This window comes from Plecotus auritus (genome assembly GCF_963455305.1).
Source record: "Plecotus auritus genome assembly, chromosome: 6".
Classification (NCBI taxonomy): Eukaryota; Metazoa; Chordata; class Mammalia; order Chiroptera; family Vespertilionidae; genus Plecotus; species Plecotus auritus.
In genome coordinates this window covers 156,653,367-156,668,953 of record NC_137773.1, presented here as the reverse complement: position 1 = coordinate 156,668,953, position 15,587 = coordinate 156,653,367, and the positions used below count along the sequence as shown (strand labels likewise).

Here is a 15,587-nt window from a genome sequence, read left to right as displayed (position 1 = left end):
ATTGCAGACACTCAAGTAATTATTGAATGAGTGAACGAACATATAAATGACACATTATATTCTAAGAATGATTCCATGTGAGAGAGAACCGTATTATGGCTGACCTTTATATACTGAAAAATAAAGTTCTGATATAAAAGATTGAGTTGAGGTAAAAAAATAATATTAGGGATTGGCTGGCATGGCTCAGTGGTTGAGTGTCAACCTATGAACCAGGTGGTCACGGTTCAATTCCTGGTCAGGGCACATGCCCGGGTTGCAGGTTCAATCCTTAGTGGGGGCATGAAGGAAGCAGTCAATCAATGATTCTTTCTCATTAATGTTTCTATCTCTCTCTCCCTCTTTCTTCCTCTCTAAAATCAATAAAAAATAATATTAGGATGCCTTCTTTATTACTCCAGCAGTTCATCAAGGCTCAGAAAAAAATGGTATAATTTACCTGCATATCACCAAATAATAGCAATTAAAATATTGAATACACATTTTGGTCAGAAGAGCTTAAAAGCTTGCCAGCATCCATTCTCTTCCCCTGCTTCTCTATTTACCTTTCCATTTCCTTTGCTAGGTCTTCTTCCTCCTGCTGCTACTAACTGGTATTTCCCTTGGATTTATTTTGGACATCTTCCTGATTTCTCTCAATTGTGAGTTTTTCTAGGTCAGCTTCTCATGTCTCATAATGCCATTCTAGCTAGATCAAGGGTTAGGCCACCAGTAGGCACTGTCATGGACAGTCCTAAGCTCCACCTGGCCTGTTTAATCCTTTGTATGATCATCTGGACAGCACTTCAAATCCCTCCCCTGTAGCTTCAAAGGCAGGACACAAGCTTTACCCGTCTGTGCATCTTCTGCACCATGCACAGTAGCTGGTAGTGACTGAAGAAGTGAATGGATGCTGATCAAATTTGTTGATGAGACTGAAGGTATTTCTGAGTGATATAATTTGGGGATTAAATAAAATAAAATAAAATAAAATAAAATAAAATAAAATAAAATAAAGTAGAGGAGGACACGAATAAAATAAATGAAAAAACATTGATAATGGTTAAAACTGGTGATGGGTATATGGGAGCTCATTTTATTCTTCTCTCAATTTTTTTTTTTTTTTAATTTCAGAGAGGAAAGAAGAGGGAGAGAGAGAGAGAAACATCAATGATGAGAGAGAATCATTGATCAGCTGCTTCCTGCACTCCCCACATTGGGGAATCTAATCCGCAACCTGGGCATGTGCCCTTGACCAGAATCGAACCCAGGATCTGCCTCAGTCCACAGGTCGGCACTCTATCCACTGAGCCAAACCAGCTAGGGCTCTTCTCTCAATTTTTATGTAATTTAAAATTTTTCCGTAAAAAATTTTTGTTGATTAGGCAGAGCCAGGGAGACTCACTAATATCCTGGTATTTCTACTTTGTATCCTTCTGTATTGAACTTAAAAAGTGATTGTGGCCCTAACCGGTTTGGCTCAGTGGACAGAGTGTCGGCCTGTGGACTGAAGGATCCCAGGTTCAATTCTGGTCAAGGGCATGTACCTTGGTTGCGGGCACATACCCAGTAGGGAGTGTTCAGGAGGCAGCTGATCTATGTTTCTCTCTCATCGATGTTTCTAACTCTTTATCCCTCTCCCTTCCTCTTTGTAAAAAAAATCAATAAAATATATATTTTTTAAAGGTGATTATGCATTACTTTTATTAAATTTTTAAATATATTTCTATTGACTTCAGAGAGGAAAGGAGAAGGAAAGAAAGAAACATCAATGATGAGAGAGAATCAATGATCAGCTGCCTCCTGCACACCTCGTACTGGGATTGAGCTGGCAACCAGGGCAAGTGCCCTTGACTGGAATTGAACCCAGGACCCCTCAATCCGCAGGCCAATGCTCTATCCACCTAGCCAAATTGGCTAGGGCACTTCTATTATTATACAAAAATTATTTTGTGCCCTAACCGGTTTGGCTCAGTGGATAGAGCATCAGCCTGCGGACTGAAGGGTCCCAGGTTCGATTCCGGCCAAGGGCATGTACCTTGGTTGCGGGCACATCCCCAGTAGGAGGTGTGCAGGAGGCAGCTGATCGATGTTTCTTTCTCATCGATGTTTCTAACTCTCTATCCCTCTCCCTTCCTCTCTGTAAAAAATCAATAAACTTTTTTAAAAAAAGTTATTTTGTCATTATTACTAAAAGAGCTCATTTCTTTTTTTAGCAGAGCATTTTTTCAAATACATTTTTATTGATTTGAGAGAGAGAGAGATATCAATGTGAGAAACATGGATCGGCTACCTCCTACATGTTCCCTCCTGGGAATTGAACCTGCGGCCTTTCACTGCATGGGAGGATGCTCAACCAACTGAGCCACACCAGCCAGAGCTAAATGGGCTCATTTCTCAACTCAACCATCGACATTCTTAAATACCTGTTACAATGCCTAGGATGCTTTAAGTCCCTATGGGCTCCAGGCATTATTTTTGTAGGCCCTACCCTTCATCATGTCTAATACCTTAAATGTACTCATATCAAATACAATTTATGTATGAATTGAGTTGAAGTTCTCTAATTTTCAAAGTGCCACATTTCATAAGCATTTAAAGCTATATCTTTGATGTTTCAGATTTTAAAATATTTTATAACCAAAGCATTTTTTTCAGGTCTCTAACATTTCTATAGGTCCTTGTAAAGATTCCATGCTCTAGGAATTGCGCATAAAATGGATAAAAATGTCCTCAGGTGCTGAATACTGTTCTAGATGCTTCTGATAGGAAGGTGTCAGCTCTCCAGAAATTCATCATCCAGCTCCACACCTTTCTTTCCTTTCCTCAGCTCATACCTCTTTCCCATTGTGGTCCTAAAAAATTCTGTTCTTACTATCAGTCTGGTTTTGGCATCTCCCATTCATTTTCTTTTTTTCTTTTTTTTTTTTTTAAATATATTTTATTGATATTTTACAGAGAGGAAGGGAGAGGGATAGAGAGTGAGAAGCATCGATGAGAGAGAAACATCGATCAGCTGCCTCCTGCACACCTCCCACTGGGGATGTGCCCGCAACCAAGGTACATGCCCTTAACCGGAATCGAACCCAGGACCCTTCAGTCTGCAGGCCGACGCTCTATCCACTGAGCCAAACCGGCTTCGGCCCATTCATTTTCTTGCAAATCCTTTAATTAGGACAAAAGTGTTTTAAGCAAGACAAAATAGAGTACAAAAGTAATTATGCTCATATTCTGAAATCAAATTCCTAGGTCTTAAGCATGTACCTCCAGATGCCTGGGATTAACTATTGTGCTGATTTCTCTGAGTATTTGTTCTTAGATGTCAATCTGACTTTGTGGAGATTTTGCCTAATTTTATTCAGTCACACACAGGTCAATCACCAATTTATTCGGTATTTCCTATGTGTTTTTTGGGGGAAATCACAGAAAGATGCATCAATATTCAATTCTAGGTCTAGAAAAAATAATGAGGAACCAAAGTAAATTGCAAAGATAAGGGTCTGCATCATTCCTGGCACATAAATATCTTTCATCCTGCTTGCAGAGTATTTTGGAAAGCGAGGAAATGGAATATGAAAAAATTTGATTTTGAAGAGGACTTCCTAGTTTTATGGAGAAGAAAGCGTCTTAGAAGGAAGGAGGAAAGACCATTAAGTTATGCTGAAAACCAGCAAGAGCAGCAGCTCCGTGATCAAATCATCACATTTCCCTGTTCCATATGCAAGAAGGAAATTGACCTACCTGGATTTTTCCTCCACAAAAAGCAACATGTAGCTCTGGCCACACTGGGTCTTGAACGGAAGAGTGGAATTAAACCAGCACGCTCAACGATTGCTGGTAAGAGAAAGTTTACCATTACTAAACTACTGTCATCTTCTACATTTACTGAAAAAGGCCTAGAGAGCATGAATAATGCTTTAGAAGTACTTTGGAAGAAACAAATGCCAGCGTACTATAAGATTATGGACAACATTCCCAACAGTTCCATCTATTCACAAAAAATCTGCCATCTATTAATTAAAGGAGCAGCCATTTGCAATGACAAGAATTCTACGTGGAAAGTGGACATGAATGATAAATTCACTGTAGTGAATAATTTTGGCAGTAAACTGGATGTGTGTTTCTTCGGTTTGTTTGATGGGCATCATGGTCCATCAGCAGCAGACTTCACATCCAAGGAACTCCCAGTTTTACTTCTCCATCAGCTTTCCAGATTTGATCCTTCCTACCAAATGACCCCCAAAGAGCAAAAACTAATCAATTCTTTCCAAACAGTGTTTAGGGAAGAGTACATCGCTCTAGAAAACCTCTTTTCTGTAAACAAAGAAACAAAAGAACCATCGTGTGAGCATGAGAGCATACACAAAGCCTTTGCCAAAGCATTTTGGAGAATGGATAGGCTTTTACGTCTTGGGAGGGAAGAAGTATCCAGGGTTCGATGGAGTGGCTGTTCTGCAGTTGCGTGTATATTGGAAGGCAAAATCACGAGTTCCCATGCCAAGAAGAATCAGGGACTCACTGACCATGATGGTTGGCCAGAGAGGTTCCCTTCCCAGAGGATGCCACAAATAATTTCTGGAGAACTACATATTGCACACACTGGTAGGTACACTGAAGTGCCAGGTTATACCTTAACCATTTTTTTTTTTATTTTTATTTTTATTTTTTTAAAATATATTTTATTGATATTTTTTACAGAGAGGAAGGAAGAGGGATAGAGAGATAGAAACATCGATGAGAGAGAAACATCGATCAGCTGCCTCCTGCACACCTCCCACTGGGGATGTGCCCGCAATCAAGGTACATGCCCTTGACCGGAATCGAACCTGGGACCTTTCAGTCCGCAGGCCGACGCTCTATCCACTGAGCCAAACCGGTTTCGGCACCATTTTTTTTTTTTTTAAATTCCTGGCAGCAAGACCTCTTATGCTTCCAGAATTATTTAGTGACTTATTAATGCCAAATATTGCATTGACCAATTTAAGAAATGACCAATAACCAGCTTAAATGCAGATTACAGGCACACAAATCATTGTAATTCTTTTCATTTTTAAAATATATTTCTATTGATTTCACAGAGGAAGGGAGAGGGAGAGAGAGATCGACATATCAGTGATGAGAGGGAATCATTGATTGGCTGCCTCCTGCATGCCTCACACTGGGGATGGATCAAGCCTGCAACACGGGCATGTGCCCTGACTGGGAATCGAATCATGACCTTCTGGTTTATAGGTCAATGCTCAACCACTGAGCCACACCGGCCGTGCAATTGTAATTCTTTTCCAAGGAGGCACATATATGAAATAATGTCACCAAAACATTAAACTTTCTAAGTGGGTAACAATACAGCAGTTAATAAAGGCAAAGCAAATACATTACATTTGTTAAGATCTGAGTGAAACAAAAAATGTTTCTCACACTTCTATTTCAGAAGAATGGAAAATACTTTGACTATTGTTAGTATAATTGTTCAGTTGGTATATTGGTCAGTTATTCTGATAACTAATACATTTGCAATAGGCCACTCTTGTGCTCACTGGCCAAGTAGCATCAATTTCATCTTAGAGAAAACAATAGCACATGCCTCAATTTTATGGCATGTTTTCTCAAATACTTACTGTATTCTTTTACTTTTATTTCAGGAAGCCATTCTTTTGACATTCGGTGCTAAAGTTCCAGTTTAGGAGCTTGCCAAAAGGAAAAGCCCAGGGGGGAGGGTAAATCCATTTTAGTAAAGTGAACCTGAGTTACATGCATAGTTTCATGAGATGTTTAGGGTTCCACCACCCCATTCATGGATATAATTATTATTGAGAGTGTCTGCTTATTAAATACTAAATAATTTCTCATTTAGCCTTACAAAAACCCTGATATCTAACTACTGGGTTTTTTATTTAAAAATATATTTTTTGGCCCTGTGGTTTGGCTCAGTGGATAGAGAGTTGGCCTGCGGACTGAAGGGTCCCAGGTTTGATTCTGGTCAAGGGCATACGCCCAGGTTGCGGGCTCCATCCCCAGTAGGGGGCGTGCAGGAGACAACCAATCAATGATTCTCTCTTATCATTGATGTTTCTCTCTCCCTCCCTCCTTCCCTCTCTGAAATCAATAAAAACATATGAACCCCCCCCCCCAAAAAAATCTAAATGCACAGCATCCTATATAATAAAAGGCTAATATGCAAATTACTGAACGGTAGAACAACTGGTCGCTATGACACACACTAACCACCAGGGGGCAGAAGCTCAATGCTGGAGCTGCCACAGGGGGTGTGCCGCTCAGCCAGAAGCCCTGAGCCGGGCTCACAGCTGGCAAGCGCAGTGGCAGTGGCGGTGGCGGGAGCCTTGCCTGCCTCCGCTGCAGCGCTAAGGATGTCTGACTGATGCCTCCCAGACTGTGAGAGGACACAAGCAGGGCTGAGGAACACCGCCCCCCCCCCCCCCCCGGCCCCTGCATGAATTTTGTGCACCAGGCCTCTAGTTTAAAAATATATATTTGCCCTAGCTGGTTTGGCTCAGTGGATAGAGCATTGGCTTGCGGACTGAAGGATCCTGGGTTTGATTCCAGTCAAGGGCACATGCCCGGGTTGCAGGCTCGATCCCCAGTGGGGGCATGCAGGAGGCAGCCAATCAATGATTCTCTCTCATCATTGATGCTTCTATCTCTCTCTCTCTCCCTTCCTCTGTGAAATCAATAAAAAATACTTAAAATATATATACATATTTGATGTATAACATTGGTACAAGTTTAAGATATATAACATGTTAATGTGGTACATTTATATATTGTAATATGGTTGCCATTGTAGCAATAATTAACACCTGTATCACATTGCATAACTATTTCTTTTTTAGTGGTTGGAATAATTAAGGTCTAGTCTCTCAACAAGTCTGATGACTATAATGCAATACTATTTTCTCTATTCCCCATACTGTGCATTAGATCTCTAGGACTCATTTACCACTCATTAAAAGTTTGTACCCTTAAATATCTTCTGTTCTTTCTCCCACCCCCTATATCTAAGTTTTGTTAACCCAGTTGTCCAGATGAGAAAATGGAAGCTTGGCAAAGTGAGATCACTTATTCAAGGTCTCAGAGGTAACAGGAATGGAAATAATTCTGCCTCTGGAGGGGATTGCTTCCAGAGGCTGAGGAGGCTGGGCCTCAGGGACTGAGTGGGCCTCAGTGATAGGGATGGCTCTCCATTACAATGTCAAGGTCCTGGAAGTCACCCTGTTTCTGATCTAGTTCTGGTTCTGAGCCTCAAATGAGGAGAACTCCAGATTAAGCAACACCAGGAACCAAGTGCAGTGCCAGTTTGCTTGAAGTCATTGCCATTTCTCAGGCTCTACCCTGAGATTCCAAAGTGCTTCGGAGTAGGCCTCCTCCACTGGGCAGAGTTTTTAGATTTCAGACCCATCTGGGAACTGTCCCATATTCCTGGACTTGGGACCTTAATTAGAAAATATCATTAGCTATCAGGGTTCTTGTAAAATTAAAGAAGAAATTAAGAGATAGTCAAGTAGATAGGATCATTAAATGTCTAGTTTACTATATCGCTAATTTTAAAGCTTAAATATAATTGTGTTACACTGTTTTATTTAGGCATCCTTCATTTTAATAGAAACAAAAATATAGGAAAAACATTCAACTTGTGAAAGGGAGGTCATGACTTATGCTACAGAAGATAATTTAAATGGGCTATAAAAATAAATGTTCACATACATTTATTAAGAACACATTTTTTTATTTTACAAAACGAGATCTAGAATTGTAGCAAGGGAATTCATTTTTCTTGTTTGAAATTTGTAAAATACCAGTGTCATCACAACTCTGGAATTAAAATAAAAATACCTCACTTTATAATGAAACGTGAGGGCAAGGATGAAACCATTAAATAACTGATTTTGTAGATGTGAAAAGATACTTCCCAACTGACATTCCTGATTTTTTTTTATTCTTATCACTTCTCATTTATATTTCATTTTATAATTTTTCTTGGTGCTTTTTAAATTTACTTTATTCCTCATAGGATTATAAAGTATTTTAAGATCAGCTTATCAATCTCTCAAAAATATCTAGCTGATATTTTGATATTGTGTTTATTCTGCAGACCAATTTGAGTATTGTCATTTTATCAATATATTTTATATGTAACACCTTTTTTTTAAGCATTCAATTATTTTATTTTTAAAAATATATATTTTATTGTTTTTTTACAGAGAGGGAGAGGGATAGAGAGTTAGAAACATCGATGAGAGAGAAACATTGATCAGCTGTCTCCTGCACACCTCCCATTGGGGATGTGCCCACAACCAAGGTACATTGACTGGAATTGAACCTGGGACCTTTCAGTCCACAGGCCTACGCTCTATCCACTGAGCCAAACCGATTAGGGCAAGCATTCAATTATTTAAAAAATAGATTTCAGTAAGACAAATTGATATAGTAGGTGTCCCCAAGAATGTATACACACTTTGAATAATTATAAAGTGTTTATTAAAATACATTTCATTTTCAAAATGTAATAGAATCAGCTGTTAAAGTGTGTATACATTTTTTGGGGACACCCTGTGTTTACCCATGTAGTTATCATTCCTGATGCTCTTTATTCCTTTTTATAGATTCCTTCTGCTTGAAAAACTTTAAAATTTTTTTTTATTGACTTCAGAGAGGAAAGGAGAGGGGGAGAGAGACAGAAACATCAATGATAAGAGAGAATCATTGAAGGGCCATCTCCTGCATGCCCCACACTGGGGATCAAGCCTGAAACCCAGGTATGTGCCCTGACCGGGAATCGAACCGTGACCTCCTGGTTCATAGGTTGACATTCAATTACTGATCCACGCCAGCTGGGCCTGCTTGAAAAACTTTTAATATTTTTGTAATGTCTTCTGTTGATAAATTCTAAGACTCTATTTACATTTTTGATTTTTGAAGATATTTATTTGGCATAGAATTCTAGATTGGCAGGTATTTTTTTTTTTTTCACTGTCTTCTGGCTTACATTCCCCCCCCAACTTTTTTTTTTTTTTTTTTTTTTGCTGTGAAGGTATTTTATTTTTTCTGTGTCTAAGTCTCCTTTCTTTTTACTTAATGCCTTCACCTTTTTCACCCAGACTCCCAACCCACCTCCTCTCTGACAGCTATACTAGTATTTTGCTGGTTTATTATGTTCATTATATTCCCCATATAAGTGAAATCACATGGTACTTGTCTTTATCTGACTGGGTTATTTCACTTAGCATAATACTCTCCAGGTCCCTCATCCATAAAAGATAAGCTTTCCTTCTTCTTTATGGGTGATAGTATTTCATTGTGTAAATGTACCAGTTTTTTTATCCACTCATCTACTGATGGGCACTTGGGTCTGTTTCAAAATCTTGGCTATTGTAAATAACGCTGCAGTGAACATAGGGTGCATATATTCTTTTTGGTTTCAGGTTTCTTTGGATATATTCCCAGGAGTGAAATCGCTGGGTCTTTATGGCTTGCATTGTTTATAATGAGAAATCTTCTATTATCACTATTCCTCTCTAATATGTCCTTCCCTTCCCTGCCTGATGGTTTAAAGGTTTTATCATTGGTTTTAAGCAAAATTGTGATGTACCTCAATTTTTCTCCTCAGTTTTCTATCCTTAAGGAATTTCAATTATGTACTTTAAGCCAATTGGAATTGCCCAAAACCTCCAAAATGCTCTTTAGACTTTTTTATTACAGTCTTCAAAATCATTTTTTTCTTCTGCAACATCAATTTGCCATTAATCACATCCATTGTATTTTTTTAAAAAATATTTTTTTATTGATTTCAGAGAGGGAGAGGGATAGAAACATCAATGAGAATCATTGATCAGCTGCCTTCTGCACACCCCCCCACTGGGGAATCGAGCCTGCAACCTCAGCATGTGCCCTTGGTTGCCTTCTGCACATGCTCTGACCAGGGTCCGGCCCAGGAGCCTGCAACCGAGGTATGTGCCCTTGAGCAGAATCGAACCCAGGACTCTTTGGTCCTCAGGCCCAAGCTCTATCCACTGAGCCAAACTGACTAGGGTGTATTTTTCATTTTTAACATGGTATTTTTATTTAATCTTCACCAATATGTTTTTATTGATTGTAAAGAGGAAGATAAACATCAATGAGAGAAACATCAATTAGCTGCCTCTCTCAAACTGGAGATTGAACCCACAATTTGGGAACGTGCCCTGACTAGGAATTGAACTCGCCACCTTTCAGGGTACAGGATGACACTCCAACCGAGCCAAACTGGCCAGGGCTAACATTTTATTTTTCATATTTACAAGTTTGCATTTTAAAAATTATCTTCCATGTCTATACTTTTTAAACATATGGTATGGTTATAACTTTTAATGTTCTTGCCTACTAATCCCAACATCTGTGTCAGTTCTTAGTTTTGATTTTTTTTTTTTTTTTCATTTTGTTGTGGGTAGTTTTTTTCTGCTTATTTGCTTGCATGCCGGTGTTCTAGTTTCCTATTACAATCGTGGCGGCTTAAAACATCAAAAATCCATTCTCTCACAGAAACCTAAAATTAAGGTGGTGTTGGCAAGGCCACACCTCCTCTGAAGCCTCTCAGGGAAAATGCGTGCTCTTTCAGCTTCTAGTGGCTACAAGGCACTGTTTGGTCCGTGGCTGCAAAACTCCAATCTTTGCTTCCATCTTCTCATGGCTTTTTACTATTCTGGTCTCTTATAAGGATACTGTTCTTTGGATTTAAGACCAACTTGGTGGTGGTCACATACATACAAACCTGATTCTGAGAACACATTGAACAAATATTTGACAGATAGTTGACTGATATGTAAAATATGGTCTGGCTCCAGCTGTACAATGGTGAACATGAGTTTCATGCACATACATTTTACATAATGGAGCAAGGAATCTTTCGAATACCCAGTGAAAAGTAGCTCCACATCATATAAATGATGTCTATGCATATAAATTCAGCCTCTTTGGCCAAAATTGAGTCCTTAAAACTAGACATAGGTTGTTTCCCTAACATCATTTACATGCACTTCTGTTATGCTTCAAAGGTGAACTTCATGGGTGTTTCAATTTCCTTAGCTTATGCTACTTTTCAATTGCTTTTTCTTTCCCCAATGACTATTTCTTCATTTCCCATTACTGCTCCCTACTCCCTTAAGCCTAGTACCTTCTTATCCTAGCTGGTTTGGTTCAGTGGATAGAGCGTCAGCCTGTGGACTGAAGGGTCCCAGGTTTGATTCCTGTCAAGGGCACATGCCTGGGTTGTAGGCTCCTTCCCCAGTAGGGTGCATGCAGGAGGCAGCCAATCAATGATTCTTTTTCATCATTGATGTTTCTCCCTCTCCTTTCCTCCCTGGGACCTTTTAAATCCTCACAATAGCATTGACAAAAAAACAGTGCAGCCCTAACCGGTTTGGCTCAGTGGATAGAGCGTCGGCCTGCGGACTGAAAGGTCCCAGGTTTAATTCCGGTCAAGGGCATGTACCTTGGTTGCGAGCACATCCCCAGTGGGGAGTGTGCAGGAGGCAGCTGATCGATGTTTCTCATCAATATTTCTAATTCTCTATCCATCTCCCTTCCTCTCTGTAAAAAATCAATAAAATATATTAAAAAAAACCCCAAAAACCAAAAAACAGTGCAGGTGGAAAACTGTTAGGTAAATAAAGTGACTTAATGAAGGTCACACAAAGTGGGACTCAAGTTTAAGTGTATCAGGCTCCCAAGTCTTTCCACCTTCCCACGCTGTTCCTTCTAAAAAAGCCATCTTTTTATCCCAGGGCACTCAGGCATCCTAGGTATGTTTCCTTTTCTTACCCCTACATACGTTTTCTTCCTCTTTTCCCCAGTTCTTTCTTAAAACTTCCCTGTTATCTTCAACAGTAAGTAGCATTGCTGGCTTTATCTGAAAAAAAAAATCTTCATCTTGACCATTCAGATCTAGAATTCCTTTTGGAATTCCAAGGTCACTCTGAAGTTTACAGAAATACTTTTCCTTTTCACAAGTTGAAGATAACCCAGCAATTGCAGGAGGCAGTTACATCACAGGCCTCTATATATGGAATACTTTGCCTGACTATACAAGGTATCTTAAAACGGCTTAAGTAACATCTCAAAGCAGTTCTTCTTAATCCCTGGATGATTAATCCCCCTAAACATGATGCTCTCCCAGTAATCCTGTTCCATTTTTGTTCTGATAACATTTTCTGAATGGCACGATCTCTCCAGCTACTAAAAAATTATCTTTATGTCTAAGAATTTGAACTCTTATGTATAATCAGGTTCATTAAAATTTTTGTGTAAGTCTTCATTATATCCACTGCTAATTCTCATATCCTCCAATGTTACAGGGCCTTTTCTTGAAAGCCAATCTGTTCCCCCTTTTATACTGTCATGACTGGCTTTTCTCTTCCTTCAGTTTTGCAGATACATGGACATACAGCGCTATTTTAAAATCTTCCTCATTTTCCATCTTCCTTGGGTCTTTTTGTTCATTATTCTATTCTTTTAGCTTTAACAGTCAACTGCTTTCAACAACCCCACTTGCAGCTGACAGCATATGCAACCTAAGGTCCAGGAAATAAAATGATTAACCCTGCACATCTAAGTAGAATAATCAGCAGCAAAGACATGTTAATTTAAAATATTAAACCCTACTACAAAATATAAGAGGTCATACTATTATCATTTATACAATTCTTAGGTTTCTAAAACATCTTCCACATACATCTTCATCTTTTGGTCCCATTAACTCAAGATATTTTAACAATTCCCATTATGTAAACGAGCCAATAAGCTCACTCTATGCCAGATACTAATTTTTTTTTTAAATATATTTTATTGATACTTTACAGAGAGGAAGGGAGAGGGATAGAAAGCTAGAAACATCGATCAGCTGCCTCCTGCACACCTCCCACAGGGGATGTGCCCGCAACCAAGGTACATGCCCTTGACCGGAATCGAACCTGGGACCCTTCAGTCCGCAGGCTGACGCTCTATCCACTGAGCCAAACCGGTTTCGGCGAGATACTAATTCTTCACTAATTTATACTCTGTTCAATCATACTAGATGTGGACCTCAGCCTCTTGAAACTTAAATTCATTTACTTAAAAAAAAAAAATCGGGGGATTTCCTGGCCAGTGTGGCTCAGCTGGTTGGAGAGCTGTCCCATACACCAAAAGGTCACGGGTTTGATTCCCAGTCAGGGCACATACCCAGGATGCAGGTTCGATCCCCGGTCAGGGTGCTTACCGGAGGCAACCAATCAGTTTCTCTCTCTCCCCTTTCCTCTAAAATTAGTTAAAAACATATCCTCAGGTGAGAATTAAAAAAAAAAAAAAAAAAAAAAAGTGGAATTACACTTGAACCCCTGCAGCAAAATTCTGATTTCAGCATCATGTATGAAACCAGAATATCCTATTGTAAATTTTCATTATTCCAGGAATTTTCATTCTCAAAACTTCATTAATCCCCCCTTATCAGAATAATTTAAATACTTGTATGAATTCCATAAAGAAAAACTGCCTATGCTTGAATATACAATTATGCCCCTAAGAACTTGGGAAAATCTATTTTCCTAACATTTTATTTTAAAAATATATTTTATTCATTTTTTACAGAGAGGAAGGGAGAGGGATAGAGAGCTAGAAACATCGATGAGAGAGAAACATCCATCAGCCGCCTCCTGCACACCTCCCACTGAGGATGTGCCCGCCACCAAGGTACATGCCCTTGACCGGAATCGAACCTGGGACCTTTCAGTCCGCAGGCCGATGCTCTATCCACGGAGCCAAACCAGTTAGGGCAAATTTTTTAATAAATCAAAGAAAGTATTGGTAATACAGCCGCCCCTCAATCTGTTTAGAGCACTGTTTATTTTCTTAAGATTTCAATGAAGCACACATAACAGGTTCATCTGAATGATGAACAAACTATAACCAACTTTTAGGATTTCAGTTTACAATGAAAGGGTTTAATTTCATGTTGGCTATTATCCATTTAATGCATTAATAACACATATTATTTTTTTTCTTCACAAGGCTGTGACTTAATTTATTTTAAGCCACACACATCAGGAACCTAACAAGACTGACAGGAACAGTCATAATCTAATTTTTTTCATCACCCATACCACCTACCTGTATTTTAGTTTTTAACATTACCAATTACATCATCATCAAATTCCACTTTTTAAAAAAAATCAAAATTTTTGTTTTTAAACCAAAGGCATTTATTTAAACGTTTAAAAATGTCTGCTCTATGGAATATATATTGGTTATAAAAAAGCTCAACTTTTGACTCTACAAAGTATGTAACATTTGGAAGTGGTTTCATAAAACATTTGATTTTTCAGAGTGTAATTTTAGTTTTTTAAATACTAAATGCAGAATTTTAAACACTAACTTGCTTGAAAAATAGGAATAAACTGGCCTCTCAGTTTTACTGACTGTAAATCATCCAATGATACCAATATTACATATTTTAAAATATTTTAAAAATGGCTTACTTTGTTTATGCATTGAAACACATAATTATTAAAGTTAACAGCATACTCTGATACAATTGGTTATTAAATCTCTAGGATCAACTTTTTCTAATAATCTTTTAGGTAATGTACAAGCAGTCTTATGCAGAAATGGGAAAGGCTTTTGCCTAACCAAAGAACACACTGTAAGAGACAAAAAGGAAAAAAGAAGACTTCTTCAGAATGGAGCAAGAATTAGTTCAAATGAACCATATGGACTTGTAGAAGGGCAAATAAAAACCACAAGAGGACTTGGATTTCATGGAAATCCCAAACTGAAAAAGTTCATTATTCCAGTACCTCAAACTACATCTGTCCCTATAGATGACTTATGTCAATTCCTTATCTTAGCCACTAATGGACTCTGGGAAGTTCTGGATAAAAAGGAAGTCACTGCATTGACAATAACAATGTTTCAAATGTATAAAGAAATACACTTTTTTAAAATCCAAAAAAGATCATCATCCAAAGATCCTCTGTTTTTCCCAATCTATGAAACAAACGCTACTGAATCAGAAAGTAATACCCACACATTGTTTCAGCGTAAATCTGAAGAATGGATGTCAAGTACAAATTTAAAAGAAAATCTGTCTGATGTAAAATATTCTAAGTATTTCACTCGTGGTCCTAAAAATACACAAACATTTCCACCAGAAATGACTAATTGTGATACTTGCAGTGAGAAAGCAACTGACAGGCCAACCCATGTAGATGGTGTGCCAAAAGATTCAAGTGAAAAACAAAAAATATACACCAAGAATTTCTATGAAGCTGCAGCTGAGTATATCAGCCATGGACTTGTAAGTGCTGCTTTAGTGGCTGGGTCCAGAGACAACATTACAGTTATGGTAATACTTCTCAATGGAAGTGAATATCAGTTTCTGAAATGAAAGATAAAGTTCTGATTATCCAGAATACAAAAATATAAAGACAACTCTTCAATGAACCAGATATTAGGATAATACATCAATACCACACAAATAATTTTTAAGAATGTAAAGAAAATATAAAGGCAGATTTCTGAGTTACATAATATATATGTTCACTGCTCCATTGGAAAAAAAAAAAAAAGAGAAAAACCAGTAC

The 15,587-nt window shown here is 38.4% G+C and overlaps 1 protein-coding gene across 1 annotated transcript; it reads left to right on the top strand.

Moving 5' to 3' along the window:
- Positions 1–3,551: 3,551 nt before the first annotated feature.
- PP2D1 (protein phosphatase 2C like domain containing 1) lies at positions 3,552–15,525 on the top strand (the record flags this gene model as incomplete). Its single annotated transcript, XM_080675535.1, has 2 exons — positions 3,552–4,581; positions 14,586–15,525. 2 exons carry the CDS (start codon positions 3,552–3,554, stop codon positions 15,389–15,391), a joined length of 1,836 nt encoding a protein of 611 aa, XP_080531661.1. The 3' UTR covers positions 15,392–15,525.
- Positions 15,526–15,587: the final 62 nt, after the last annotated feature.